The sequence below is a fragment of the Panulirus ornatus genome, chromosome 51 (assembly GCF_036320965.1).
Source record: "Panulirus ornatus isolate Po-2019 chromosome 51, ASM3632096v1, whole genome shotgun sequence".
NCBI classification, from domain to species: Eukaryota; Metazoa; Arthropoda; class Malacostraca; order Decapoda; family Palinuridae; genus Panulirus; species Panulirus ornatus.
The window spans coordinates 8740541-8753792 of record NC_092274.1 but is presented as its reverse complement, the minus strand read 5'-3'; the positions used below and the strand labels follow the sequence as shown (position 1 = coordinate 8753792).

General features: G+C 40.4%; 1 protein-coding gene across 1 annotated transcript in view; it reads left to right on the top strand.

The window, feature by feature from the left end:
- LOC139764923 (E3 ubiquitin-protein ligase UHRF1-like) overlaps positions 1-13252 on the top strand; it is a 116043-nt gene that overhangs the window by 52049 nt on the left and 50742 nt on the right. The window contains exons 6-7 of the mRNA XM_071692002.1: positions 3264-3450; positions 12169-12400. Coding sequence (XP_071548103.1) covers positions 3264-3450; positions 12169-12400 — 419 coding nt within the window. The remainder of the gene's footprint in view (positions 1-3263; positions 3451-12168; positions 12401-13252) is intronic.

Genomic DNA, 13252 nt, shown 5'->3' with positions numbered 1-13252 from the left:
TCCATTCAAACTCACCTCCCAATTGACTTGACCCTCAACCCTACTGTACCTAATAACCTTGCTCTTATTCACATTTACTCTTAACTTTCTTCTTCCACACACTTTACCAAACTCAGTCACCAGCTTCTGCAGTTTCTCACATGAATCAGCCACCAGCGCTGTATCATCAGCGAACAACAACTGACTCACTTCCCAAGCTCTCTCATCCCCAACAGACTTCATACTTGCCCCTCTTTCCAAAACTCTTGCATTTACCTCCCTAACAACCCCATCCATAAACAAATTAAACAACCATGGAGACATCACACACCCCTGCCGCAAACCTACATTCACTGAGAACCAATCACTTTCCTCTCTTCCTACACGTACACATGCCTTACATCCTCGATAAAAACTTTTCACTGCTTCTAACAACTTTCCTCCCACACCATATATTCTTAATACCTTCTACAGAGCATCTCTATCAACTCTATCATATGCCTTCTCCAGATCCATAAATGCTACATACAAATCCATTTGCTTTTCTAAGTATTTCTCACATACATTCTTCAAAGCAAACACCTGATCCACACATCCTCTACCACTTCTGAAACCACACTGCTCTTCCCCAATCTGATGCTCTGTACATGCCTTCACCCTCTCAATCAATACCCTCCCATATAATTTACCAGGAATACTCAACAAACTTATACCTCTGTAATTTGAGCACTCACTCTTATCCCCTTTGCCTTTGTACAATGGCACTATGCACGCATTCCGCCAATCCTCAGGCACCTCACCATGAGTCATACATACATTAAATAACCTTACCAACCAGTCAACAATACAGTCACCCCCTTTTTTAATAAATTCCACTGCAATACCATCCAAACCTGCTGCCTTGCCTGCTTTCATCTTCCGCAAAGCTTTCACTACCTCTTCTCTGTTTACCAAATCATTTTCCCTAACCCTCTCACTTTGCACACCACCTCGACCAAAACACCCTATATCTGCCACTCTATCATCAAACACATTCAACAAACCTTCAAAATACTCACTCCATCTCCTTCTCACATCACCACTACTTGTTATCACCTCCCCATTTGCGCCCTTCACTGAAGTTCCCATTTGCTCCCTTGTCTTACGCACTTTATTTACCTCCTTCCAGAACATCTTTTTATTCTCCCTAAAATTTAATGATACTCTTACACCCCAACTCTCATTTGCCCTCTTTTTCACCTCTTGCACCTTTCTCTTGACCTCCTGTCTCTTTCTTTTATACATCTCCCACTCAATTGCATTTTTTCCCTGCAAAAATCGTCCAAATGCCTCTCTCTTCTCTTTCACTAATACTCTTACTTCTTCATCCCACCACTCACTACCCTTTCTAATCAACCCACCTCCCACTCTTCTCATGCCACAAGCATCTTTTGCGCAATCCATCACTGATTCCCTAAATACATCCCATTCCTCCCCCACTCCCCTTGCTTCCATTGTTCTCACCTTTTTCCATTCTGTACTCAGTCTCTCCTGGTACTTCCTCACACAGGTCTCCTTCTCAAGCTCACTTACTCTCACCACCCTCTTCACCCCAACATTCACTCTTCTTTTCTGAAAACCCATACAAATCTTCACCTTAGCCTCCACAAGATAATGATCAGACATCCCTCCAGTTGCACCTCTCAGCACATTAACATCCAAAAGTCTCTCTTTCGCACGCCTGTCAATTAACATGTAATCCAATAACGCTCTCTGGCCATCTCTCCTACTTACATAAGTATACTTATGTATATCTCGCTTTTTAAACCAGGTATTCCCAATCATCAGTCCTTTTTCAGCACATAAATCTACAAGCTCTTCACCATTTCCATTTACAACACTGAACACCCCATGTATACCAATTATTCCCTCAACTGCCACATTACTCACCTTTGCATTCAAATCACCCATCACTATAACCCGGTCTCGTGCATCAAGACCACTAACACACTCATTCAGCTGTTAGTGGTTTTGATGCACGAGACCGGGTTATAGTGATGGGTGATTTGAATGCAAAGGTGAGTAATGTGGCAGTTGAGGAATAATTGGTATACATGGGGTGTTCAGTGTTGTAAATGGAAATGGTGAAGAGCTTGTAGATTTATGTGCTGAAAAAGGACTGATGATTGGGAATACCTGGTTTAAAAAGCGAGATATACATAAGTATACTTATGTAAGTAGGAGAGATGGCCAGAGATATCTATCAGATACAGATACAGATATCTATCTTGAGTAAAATGGTCCCACAGGTCAATACCAGACACACTATCCTCCTACATGCAGAGAGCTTCCATTCTTCTGTTTATCCCCAGCATTCTACTGAGGGTAGAATGCCATGCCTTGGCAACAATTCCGATATTACAAGCTTCTTATGACTTTCTTTAAACTTGCTCGTAAGTTTCCTATACTTCACTAATAGTTCTTTTGTTCTCCCATGAGATGCATTGTTTGTCCTTGCCTGAATAACAAAAATCACATCCTTGGGATTATTTGAGACTGTGTCATCAAACTTTGTGAACATTATATATATCAAATGTTGTTTGAAACTTTCAAAGATAATATTTTGTGTTCATTTTTTCACGTAACTGCTTTTCCTATGTAAGCGAGGTAGCATCAAGAACTAATGAATGATGGCATCACTTATAACCAATCTCCAGTAGCCATGTATAATTTGCCTGAACCAGAGACTTCCATCCTCAATAAAGCCCAACAGATTACTCCATTGTTTACCTTGGTTACTTCACATGCCTCACTTCATTCCATGAAAGCACATCATTCCAGGTCTTTCTATCCAACAAATGCCTCTCTCTTTTGAGTATTTTCAACCTAGACACCCCAAAACCTCTGTTACTTCATCTTTCCATCAACCAGATCTACCATTACCCATCCCTCCCTTCTTTTCTTAGGCACAGATTTTCTTTATCAGATGATCTTCACTTATGATTTTTACATACAGCAACTAAATGCAGTGTAAAGAAAATTTTTCATCATATAACTAGCAAATTGTTATTAAAGCTTCATATAACTCACACATTTTTACCACTTTCAGTAGTAATATAATAGAGCTGCAGATGTCCTCACAAGTGTTTTGGGAATAAAGAACTTAACTCTGTAATCATTGACATCTATATCCATTTATTGCATTAACACATGTGGGGAAATTATTTTAAGATTAGATTTCAAAATGGCTTAGTAATTACAGTGATGTAGGCTCTTTTCCATTGACTGAATTTTAATGTAACCAGGAAAAAATGCTCCAAATTGCTCAACTTGTAAGGATAACCCAAGAAGAAAATGCAAAGAATGTGGATGCCATGAATGTGGTGGGAAAGAAAATCCTGACAAGCAGCTCATGTGCGATGAATGTGACCTGGCATTTCACATCTTCTGTCTCTCACCACCAATGGAAAGCATACCAGATGTAGATGAATGGTAAGTGAAAAATGTTAGTATCATACAGTAAAAATACCTTGTTGAATTTTTTAGGAATATATAATTTCTTTCTTTTATATGTGTTCACTAATTTCCATGCAAGTGAGTTGGCATCTAGAACAGATGACTGAGCTGTAGAGGATAAAAGATCTATAAGTAAATTTTGTTTGTACTCCATTGAGCTGTAGTGTGGTGGTAAATATTTCCATGATGTGTGCTTGTGGTTGTAGGATTTTCTGTTAATATCTTTTGGTTTAGATATATATATAACATGTCCCTGGGGATAGGGGAGAATGAGTACTGCTCACGTATTCCATGCATGTCACAGAAAGCGACTGAAAGGAGTGGGAGTGGAGGGCTGGAAATCCTCCCTTCCTTTTTTACTTTCCAAAAGAAGGAACAGAGAAGAGGCCAGGTGAGGATTTTCCCCTCAAATGATACTACTTCTAGTTTACATAATGTGTCAGAAAATCTGAGTAAGCCTAATTTTCAGTTGATGAAAAGGAAAACAAAAGAGGAAGATGGCGACTGTCAGCTGTATCAGTTACTGAGACGAGAAAACAGTTAGATCTGACATTGATGTGGAATTCACTTACTTTTATTTGATAGATTTTCAATTATTTGTTAAATCCTAACAGTGACTACAATGTCACAAACAAGGAAGCTTGGAAATGAAACAAAAGATTAAAGATTTATTATAGAAAATAAGTTTTTGCTTTGCTAAAGTTGTGCTGTGCCCCAGAAACATAATTTGCGATGACACAATTCTATTCTATTCCACTCTGCTTTGTCACTGTCTCCCGCGTTAGCGAGGTAGCGCAAGAAAACAGACGAAAGAATGGCCCAACACATACACATGTATATTCATACACGTCAACACACGCAAATATACATACCTATACATCTCAACATATACATATATATACACACAGACATATACTTCCCACGCATTCCTCACGTGTCGTAGAAGGCGACTAAAGGGGACGGGAGCAGGGGGCTAGAAACCCTCCCCTCCTTGTATTTTAACTTTCTAAGAGGGGAAACACAAGGAGTCACGCGGGGAGTGCTTATCCTCCTCGAAGGCTCAGATTGGGGTATCTAAATGTGTGTGGATGTAACCAAGATGAGAAAAAAGGAGAGATAGGTAGTATGTTTGTGGAAAGGAACCTGGATGTTTTGGCTCTGAGTGAAACGAAGCTCAAGGGTAAAGGGGAAGAGTGGTTTGGGAATGTCTTGGGAGCAAAGTCAGGGGTTAGTGAGAGGACAAGAGCAGGGGAAGGAGTAGCACTACTCCTGAAACAGGAGTGGTGGGAGTATGTGATAGAGTGTAAGAAAGTAAACTCTAGATTGATATGGGTAAAATTGAAAGTTGATGGAGAGAGATGGGTGATTATTGGTGCATATGCACCTGGGCATGAGAAGAAAGACCATGAGAGGCAAGTGTTTTGGGAGCAGCTGAATGAGTGTGTTAGTAGTTTTGATGCACGAGACCGGGTTATAGTGATGGGTGATTTGAATGCAAAGGTGAGTAATGTGGCAGTTGAGGGAATAATTGGTATACATGGGGTGTTCAGTGTTGTAAATGGAAATGGTGAAGAGCTTGTTGATTTATGTGCTGAAAAAGGACTGGTGATTGGGAATACCTGGTTTAAAAAGAGATATACATAACTATACTTATGTAAGTAGGAGAGATGGCCAGAGAGCGTTATTGGATTACGTGTTAATTGATAGGCGCGCGAAAGAGAGACTTTTGGATGTTAATGTGCTGAGAGGTGCAACTGGAGGGATGTCTGATCATTATCTTGTGGAGGCCAAGGTGAAGATTTGTAGAGGTTTTCAGAAAAGAAGAGAGAATGTTGGGGTGAAGAGAGTGGTGACAGTAAATGAGTAAGTGTGCAGAGTGAGGGGGTTGGGGAAAATTATTTGGTAAACAGAGAAGAGGTAGTAAAAGCTTTGCGGAAGATGAAAGCCAGCAAGGCAGCGGGTTTGGATGGAATTGCAGTGGAATTTATCAAAAAAGGGGGTGGCTGTATTGTTGAGTGGTTGGTAAGGTTATTTAATGTATGCATGATTCATGGTGAGGTGCCTGAGGATTGGCGGAATGTTTGCATAGTACCATTGTACAAAGGCAAAGGGGATAAGAGTGAGTGCCCATATTACAGAGGTATAAGTTTGTTGAGTATTCCTGGGAAATTATATGGGAGGATATTGATTGAGAGGGTGAAGGCATGTACAGAGCATCAGATTAGGGAAGAGCAGTGTGGTTTCAGAAGTGGTAGAGGATGTGTGGATCAGGTGTTTGCTTTGAAGAATGTATGTGAGAAATACTTAGAAAAGCAAATGGATTTGTATGTAGCATTTATGGATCTGGAGAAGGCATATGATAGAGTTGATAGAGATGCTCTGTGGAAGGTATTAAGAATATATGGTGTAGGAGGCAAGTTGTTAGAAGCAGTGAAAAGTTTTTATCGAGGCTGTAGGGCATGTGTACGTGTGGGAAGAGAGGAAAGTGATTGGTTCTCAGTGAATGTAGGTTTGCGGCAGGGGTGTGTGATGTTTCCATGGTTGTTTAATTTGTTTATGGATGGGGTTGTTAGGGAGGTGAATGCAAGAATTTTGGAAAGAGGGGCAAGTATGCAGTCTGTTGTGGATGAGAGAGCTTGGGAAGTGAGTCAGTTGTTGTTCGCTGATGATACAGCGCTGGTGGCTGATTCATGTGAGAAACTGCAGAAGCTGGTGACTGAGTTTGGTAAAGTGTGTGAAAGAAGAAAGTTGAGAGTAAATATGAATAAGAGTAAGGTTATTAGGTACAGTAGGGTTGAGGGTCAAGTCAATTGAGAGGTAAGTTTGAAGAGAAAAACTGGAGGAAGTGAAGTGTTTTAGATATCTGGGAGTGGATCTGGCAGCGGATGGAACCATGGACGCAGAAGTGAATCATAGGGTGGGGGAGGGGGCGAAAATTCTGGGATCCTTGAAGAATGTGTGGAAGTCGAGAACATTATCTCAGAAAGCTAAAATGGGTATGTTTGAAGGAATAGTGGTTCCAACAATGTTGTATGGTTGCGAGGCATGGGCTATGGATAGAGTTGTGTGCTGGAGGGTGGATGTGCTGGAAATGAGATGTTTGAGGACAATATGTGGTGTGAGGTGGTTTGATCGAGTAAGTAATAATAAGGTAAGAGAGATGTGTGGTAATAAAAAGAGTGTGGTTGAGAGAGCAGAAGAGGGTGTTTTGAAATGATTTGGTCACATGGAGAGAATGAGTGAGGAAAGATTGACCAAGAGGACATATGTGTCAGAGGTGAAGGGAACGAGAAGTAGACGAAATTGGAGGTGGAAAGATGGAGTGAAAAAGATTTTGAGTGATCGGGGCCTGAACATGCAGGAGGGTGAAAGGCATGCAAGGAATAGAGTGAATTGGAACAGTGTGGTATACCTGGGTCGACGTGCTATCAGTGAATTGAACCAGGGCATGTGAAGTGTCTGGGGTAAACCATGGAAAGTTGTGTGGGGCCTGGATGTGGAAAGGGAGCTGTGGTTTCGGTGCATTATTACATGACAGCTAGAGACTGAGTGTGAATGAATGGGGACTTTGTTGTCTTTTCCTAGCGCTACCTCGCACACATGAGGGGGAAGGGGGTTGTTATTTTATGTGTGGCGAGGTGGTGATGGGAATGAATAAAGGCAGACAGTATGAATTATGTACATGTGTATATGTCTGTGTGTGTATATGTATGTATACGTTGAGATGTATAGGTATGTATATTTGCGTGTGTGGACATGTATGTATATACATGTGTATGTGGGTGGGTTGGGCCATTCTTTCGTCTGTTTCCTTGCGCTGCCTTGCTAATGTGGGAGACAGCGACAAAGGAAAATAAATATAAACAAATACATCAAACACAATTTCGCATGCCTTGGTGTTATCCATAAATTTCAAAAATAATGATGAGAAAGTAAAAAGAGAACAGATAAATTACTCACTTCGTGGGTGGCAGCGGTCAGCTGGCCAAATCATTGTTCATGCATTAGGTTTCAGACAGGCAACATATAGGGGCAGCACCTTATGGAATCCTGGCATCACTTTTTGGTTGTGGAGAAATCAATGTACTAACTTTTTTTCCATAGCTATGGACCATAATCAGTTTATGTGGTAAGAAGGAATGTTGCATTTTACTTTTGTCATGATTAATGGTGAAAGGATCATTTAATAGATTAATGAATGGGGCATTGCCTGAGAGGAAAGCAAGGTGGGGGGATGCTTAACTTTGAAGAAATAGATTTGAAGTTACTTGAATTGTATACATTTGACTGTGTTGTCACTTAAATCAGAGGTAAAGTTGGATAGATTAGTAAGCTTGTTCATTGATGTATATAGAAGGATGCTGCTGTAATTAAGTTTGACTGTACCTTCTTACTGCAGGACTCCCCTCCATCATTACAAAGCTTGTTCATTAACGTATGTAGGAGGATTCTGTTGTAAGCGAACGTGGCCTTACCTTCCAGCTTCAGAATGTCCTTCTTTCCTTAAAAGGCTTTTGTAGCACTTGAGGCTGGCTTTATCCACCAGTCAGGATCACAGATCATCAAATATTGTATTTCTGTGTGTGTCATCATGCAGAGATTGCAGAGCATTTGAAAAGTAAATTCTCAGTGCCGTGTTTATGGTAGGTGCATCATGGTCAAAAAAGGTCCTGGGATATGTTGAAACAGTGTTTGTAGTGTTGCAGTGGGAGAGTGTGACACTTGCTTGTCTAGGGAGTGTGGTTTCTGATGGGTTACAGTTTAAGACTGAGTTGGGAGGTTTGTTCTTAGTGCTTGTCAGGTTGTTTCAATGTATGTTTTTGTCAGCTGCTCCCAAAACACTTGCCTCATGATCTTTCTTCTCATGACCAGGTGCATAAGCACCAGTAACCACCCAACTCTCTTCATCCACTTTCAGTTTTACCCATATCAATCTAGAATTTACTTTCATACACTACCGCACACTCCCACAGCTCCTGTTTCAGGAGTAGTGTTACTCCTTCCACAGTTCATGCTTCAGGTGTAGTGTTACTCCTTCCACAGCTCCTTCCTTAGCCCTTGTCCTCTCACCAACCCCTGACTTTACTCCCAAGACTTTTCCAAACCATTCTTCCCCTTTACCCTTGAGCTTCATTTCACTCATGGCCAGAACATTCAGGTTTCTTTCCTCAAACATACCATCTATCTCTCCTTTCTTCTCATCTTGGTTACATCCAAACACATTCATACACCCCAGTCTGGGCCTTTGAGGAGGATGAGCACTCCTCACTTGACTCCTGTTTTCCCTTTTAGAAATTGAAATGCAAGGATGGGAGGGTTTCTAGCCCCCTCGCTCCCACCCCCTTTGGTCACCTTCTATGAAACGTAGGGAATACATGGGAGGTAATCTTTCTCCCCTATCCCCAGGGATAGGGTATCCACATATTATATATATTTTTCTTTTTAATTATTTATTGTACTTTACTGCCATTTCCTGCATCAGCAAGGTAGTGCCAGGAGACAGACAAAGAAAGACCCAACCACTCATATACACACATATCAACATATACACATATACATACACAGACATGTGCATATTCATACTTGCTTGCCATCACCCATTTCTGGCACCACCTTGCCTCACAGGATACAGCATCACCACCATCTGCATCAACAATGTAGCGTCAAGAAAACAGATAAAAAAAAGGCCACATTCGTTCGCACTCAGCATCTAGCTGTCATATGTAATGCACCAGAACCACAGCTCCCTATTCACAGTCAAGCCTTACATATCTTTCCTTTGCTTACCCTAGATGGTTCACTTTCCCTGGTTCAGCCATTTGACAGCACTTAGACCCCAGTAAACCACATTGTTGCAGTTCACTCTATGCCTTGCGTGCCTCTCACCCTCCTGCATGTTCAGGCCCTGATTGCTCAGAATCTTTTTCACTCCATCCTTCCAACTCCAGTTTGGTCTCCCACTTCTCCTTGTTCCCTCCACCTCTGACACATATAGCCTCCTTGTCAACCTTTCATCGCTCATTCTCTCCATATGTCCAAACCATTTTAACATAGCCTCTTCAGCTCTCTAAACCACACTCTTTTAATTACTACATATCTCTCTAACCCTTTCATTATTTACTTGATCAAACCACCTCACACAACATGTTGACCTCAGTCATTTCGTTTCCAGCACATCCACCCTCCTCCATACAACCCTATCTATATCCTATGCGTTGCAACTGTATGATATTGTTGGAACTACTATTCCTTCAAACATACCTATTTTGCTCTCAAGATAACTCTCTTTCCACACATTCTTCATTGCTCTCAGAACCTTCGCCCTCTCCATCATCCTGTGACTCACTTCCACTTCCATGTTCCTATTCCCTGCTAAGTCCACTCCCAGATATCTAAAGTGCTTCACTTCCTCCAATTTTTCTCCTTTCAAACTTACATCCCAACTAACTTGTCTCTCGACCCTACCAAACCTAATAACCTTGCTCTTATTCACATTTACTCTCAACTTTTTCCTTTTACACTCTTTTCCAAACCCAGTCACCTTCTGCAGTTTCTCACTAGAATCAGCCACCAGTGCTGTATCATTGGCAAACAACAACTGACTCATTTCCCAGACCCTTTCATCCCCAACTGACTGCATACTTGCCCCTCTCTCCAAAATTTTTGCATATACCTAACTAACCACCCCATCTATAAACACATTAAACCACCATGGGGACATCACACACCCTTGCCATAGAACAACCTTCACTGGGAACCAATCACTCTCCTCTCTTCCTATTCGTATATATGCCTTACACCCTTGATAAAATCTTATCACTGCTTTTAGTAGCTTACTTCCCACACCATATACTCTTAAGACCTTCCACAAAGCATCTTTATCAACCCTATCATATGCCTTCTCCTGATCCATGAATGCTACATAGAAATTCATCTGTTTTTCTAAGTCATCTCAAATTGCAGGACATGGGCTGAATGTGTCTATGATAGATGATCAATCCTATTTGAGTAAAAATGGAGTAATGATGGTTTATAAATAAATAGATGCAAGAGGGTTATGTGGTGTGAAGATATCATCAGAGAAATTAATACAAGATATCATCAGAGAAATTAATACAAGATATCATCAGAGAAATTAATACATGAAAATCTTGTATGATGGCATGGTTCTGCAAAACATAATAGCAGGAGTAGTATTATAAAAAGAACAAGAAGGAGACGTAGACAGTGGAACAGATTGATAGATGCAGTGAGAGAAGTGATTAGGACTAGGATTATTTCAGGTGAAGATGTTGAAAGATTGATGGGGATCAAATGCATTGGAAATATTGTGTGTATGAAGGTGTGAATAAAGTTGATCTCATTTAGGAATCAACATAATATGCAAGTGAAAAATTAAGTTCTTGGATATGTGTGGAATTCACTGCTTTACGAGAGCACAAGGCATGGGCTAAGGATGTGTATATGTAAGTGATATCAGAGGATTTATGATGCTAGTCTTACCCATGAAAACTGGGAATGAAGTTAATGATAACAGATATTATAACAAATTTTGTGGTGTGAAGAAAAGTAGTTATGCTTGAAGACTGAGTACTATTCAGAGTGGTGAGTGAGAAAAGCAGATATTAAAGGAAAATGGGGAGTGCATAGTGTGAATGCAAATTGTGAGTTTCTGGTAAATTTGTGTTCTAAAAGATGTATGTATAGTCTTCCAAAAAAGTATTGGCCCCCCAGGCCTGAAGTTTCTAATATTCTACAACAGGCTGACCGAGATTAAAACATGACTTTGCTGCGAAGTTAAGTTTTATTCTTTGTCAGCCAGTTTTAGATTATTGAAACTTGAGACCCAGGGGCTGATACTTTTTTGGGAGAGTTTACCTAACTAGGCAGGGAATGAAGCTTGAGCGCCAGAAAAAGGTAGAGGGTAATTTGTCTTGGAATGGAGACGGTTTAAGTGTGAAGTGTGGGTTGTATGGTGCTTCCTCTGGGAGAATATGATGAAGGCAGCAGAGGATGTACATGGTTAGAGAATGAAAGGGCAAGGAAGGGAAAGTTGGTGTATGTAGTGGAGTGAAGAAGTAAAGATGGTGGTGGAAAATGAGATTAGGATAATTGAAGTATGCAGAAGAATTTGCCAGGGAAAGTTGGGGTCATGATGGAGCAGGAATATATGGAATGCACCAAAAGAGTGAAGAGTATTGTAAAGGAAGGGAAGAAAAAGGTGAAAAAGTTAAGTTAAAAGTTCTGGAAAGTAAGCAATGCAAAAAAGTTGCGTTAAAAGTTATGGAAAGTAAGAAACTGTACAGGGAGGGTTGCCTAAGGAAAGGAGGGGAGAAGTGTTTAGGTGAAAGAATGATAGATGCAGGAGAATGCCTTTTGATTAGATTTGATGAAGTATTAAACTGAGTGAGGGAGATTTGTAGAGCTGATGACATTAAGGGATGAAAATTAGGTAATGATGTCATTCATGTAAATTTCCCTCTGATATAGAGGGTATAAGATAAATCTGGGAATCATTTCAGCACTTCTAAGTCAGGATAGTAATATTTCTTTTGGTGCTTACAGGCAACAAGCTGCTAATTATTAAAGTCTGTGCTGAATAGATATTTTCAAGATACAGTATTTAGAATTGCAATTGGGCATTAGATATTAGAGTGGTGAATGGCTTTCATATTAAATGGAACATATTTTCAGGTTTTGTCCATTGTGTAAGAATGATGATACAGAGATTGTCAAAGCTGGTGAGAGACTTAAGGAGAGCAAGAAGAAAGCAAAAATGGCATCATCAAAAGGCAACACTTCACGTGACTGGGGGAAAGGATTTGCTTGTGCAGGGAGACAGAAAGTTTGCACAATTGTTGCACAAAATCATTTTGGTCCTGTACCTGGTATTGAAGTGGGCACCTCATGGAAATTTAGGTTACAGGTAATAAAAGTTTTCATTCAGATGGTACTACTAAGATTCTTGATATTATCTTAAGTACATCTCACATGTAGGTGTCTTTATCCTGGAATTTTCATATGTGCTTTATTGTGTAGTTATAGTTGTGTTTTATGCACTTTATTGTTCATGCATCTTTATATCAATAGGTAGTCATTCTGATTTTATTCTCTTCTTCCCCATTTACTTTTAATTGATGAACCACATTTACGATCCCTGCTTCCTTGTCTTCTTTCTTATTAATTTTTTGTTTGTGTTATCTATCTATATCTCTGATGCCTATTCCCTCCAGGAATTCCCATCAAGGGGATGGTCACAGTTAAAGAGACTCCGCTTATCCCTGTCCTTACATGCCTCCCTTGCATACACTATTCCGCACATTCTTCTAACATTTCTCTCCCTTCAATACTCTTCCATTTAATTTCTCCATGCCACAGTTGGTTTTCCTCTCACACTATCCTTTTAATCGTTCTATCATACATTCTCCTTGTAAACTCCCTGTCTTGCATTCTTTCCTCATGTCCAAACCACTTCAAAATATCATGTTTCACCCACTTTCTCACTCCACAAATCATTCCCTTTGCATTCCATGCCATATCAAGTCTCTTATACACCCTTTCATTTCTTTCTTCATTCCATCTAGTCATACTGAATGTTCCTGTCAGATAGCTCATTTCTAGAGGTTAGATTCTTGACCTCTGTGACTCCATGTCCATGCTTCAGCTGAATAGGTCAGGTTTGGGAGGACTTTGCTGTCCCTCAACTCTCTTCACCTCCATACTTACACCTCTATCCTTCATTACCTTATTAAGGGACCCAATGACTCTTCTTCCCAAT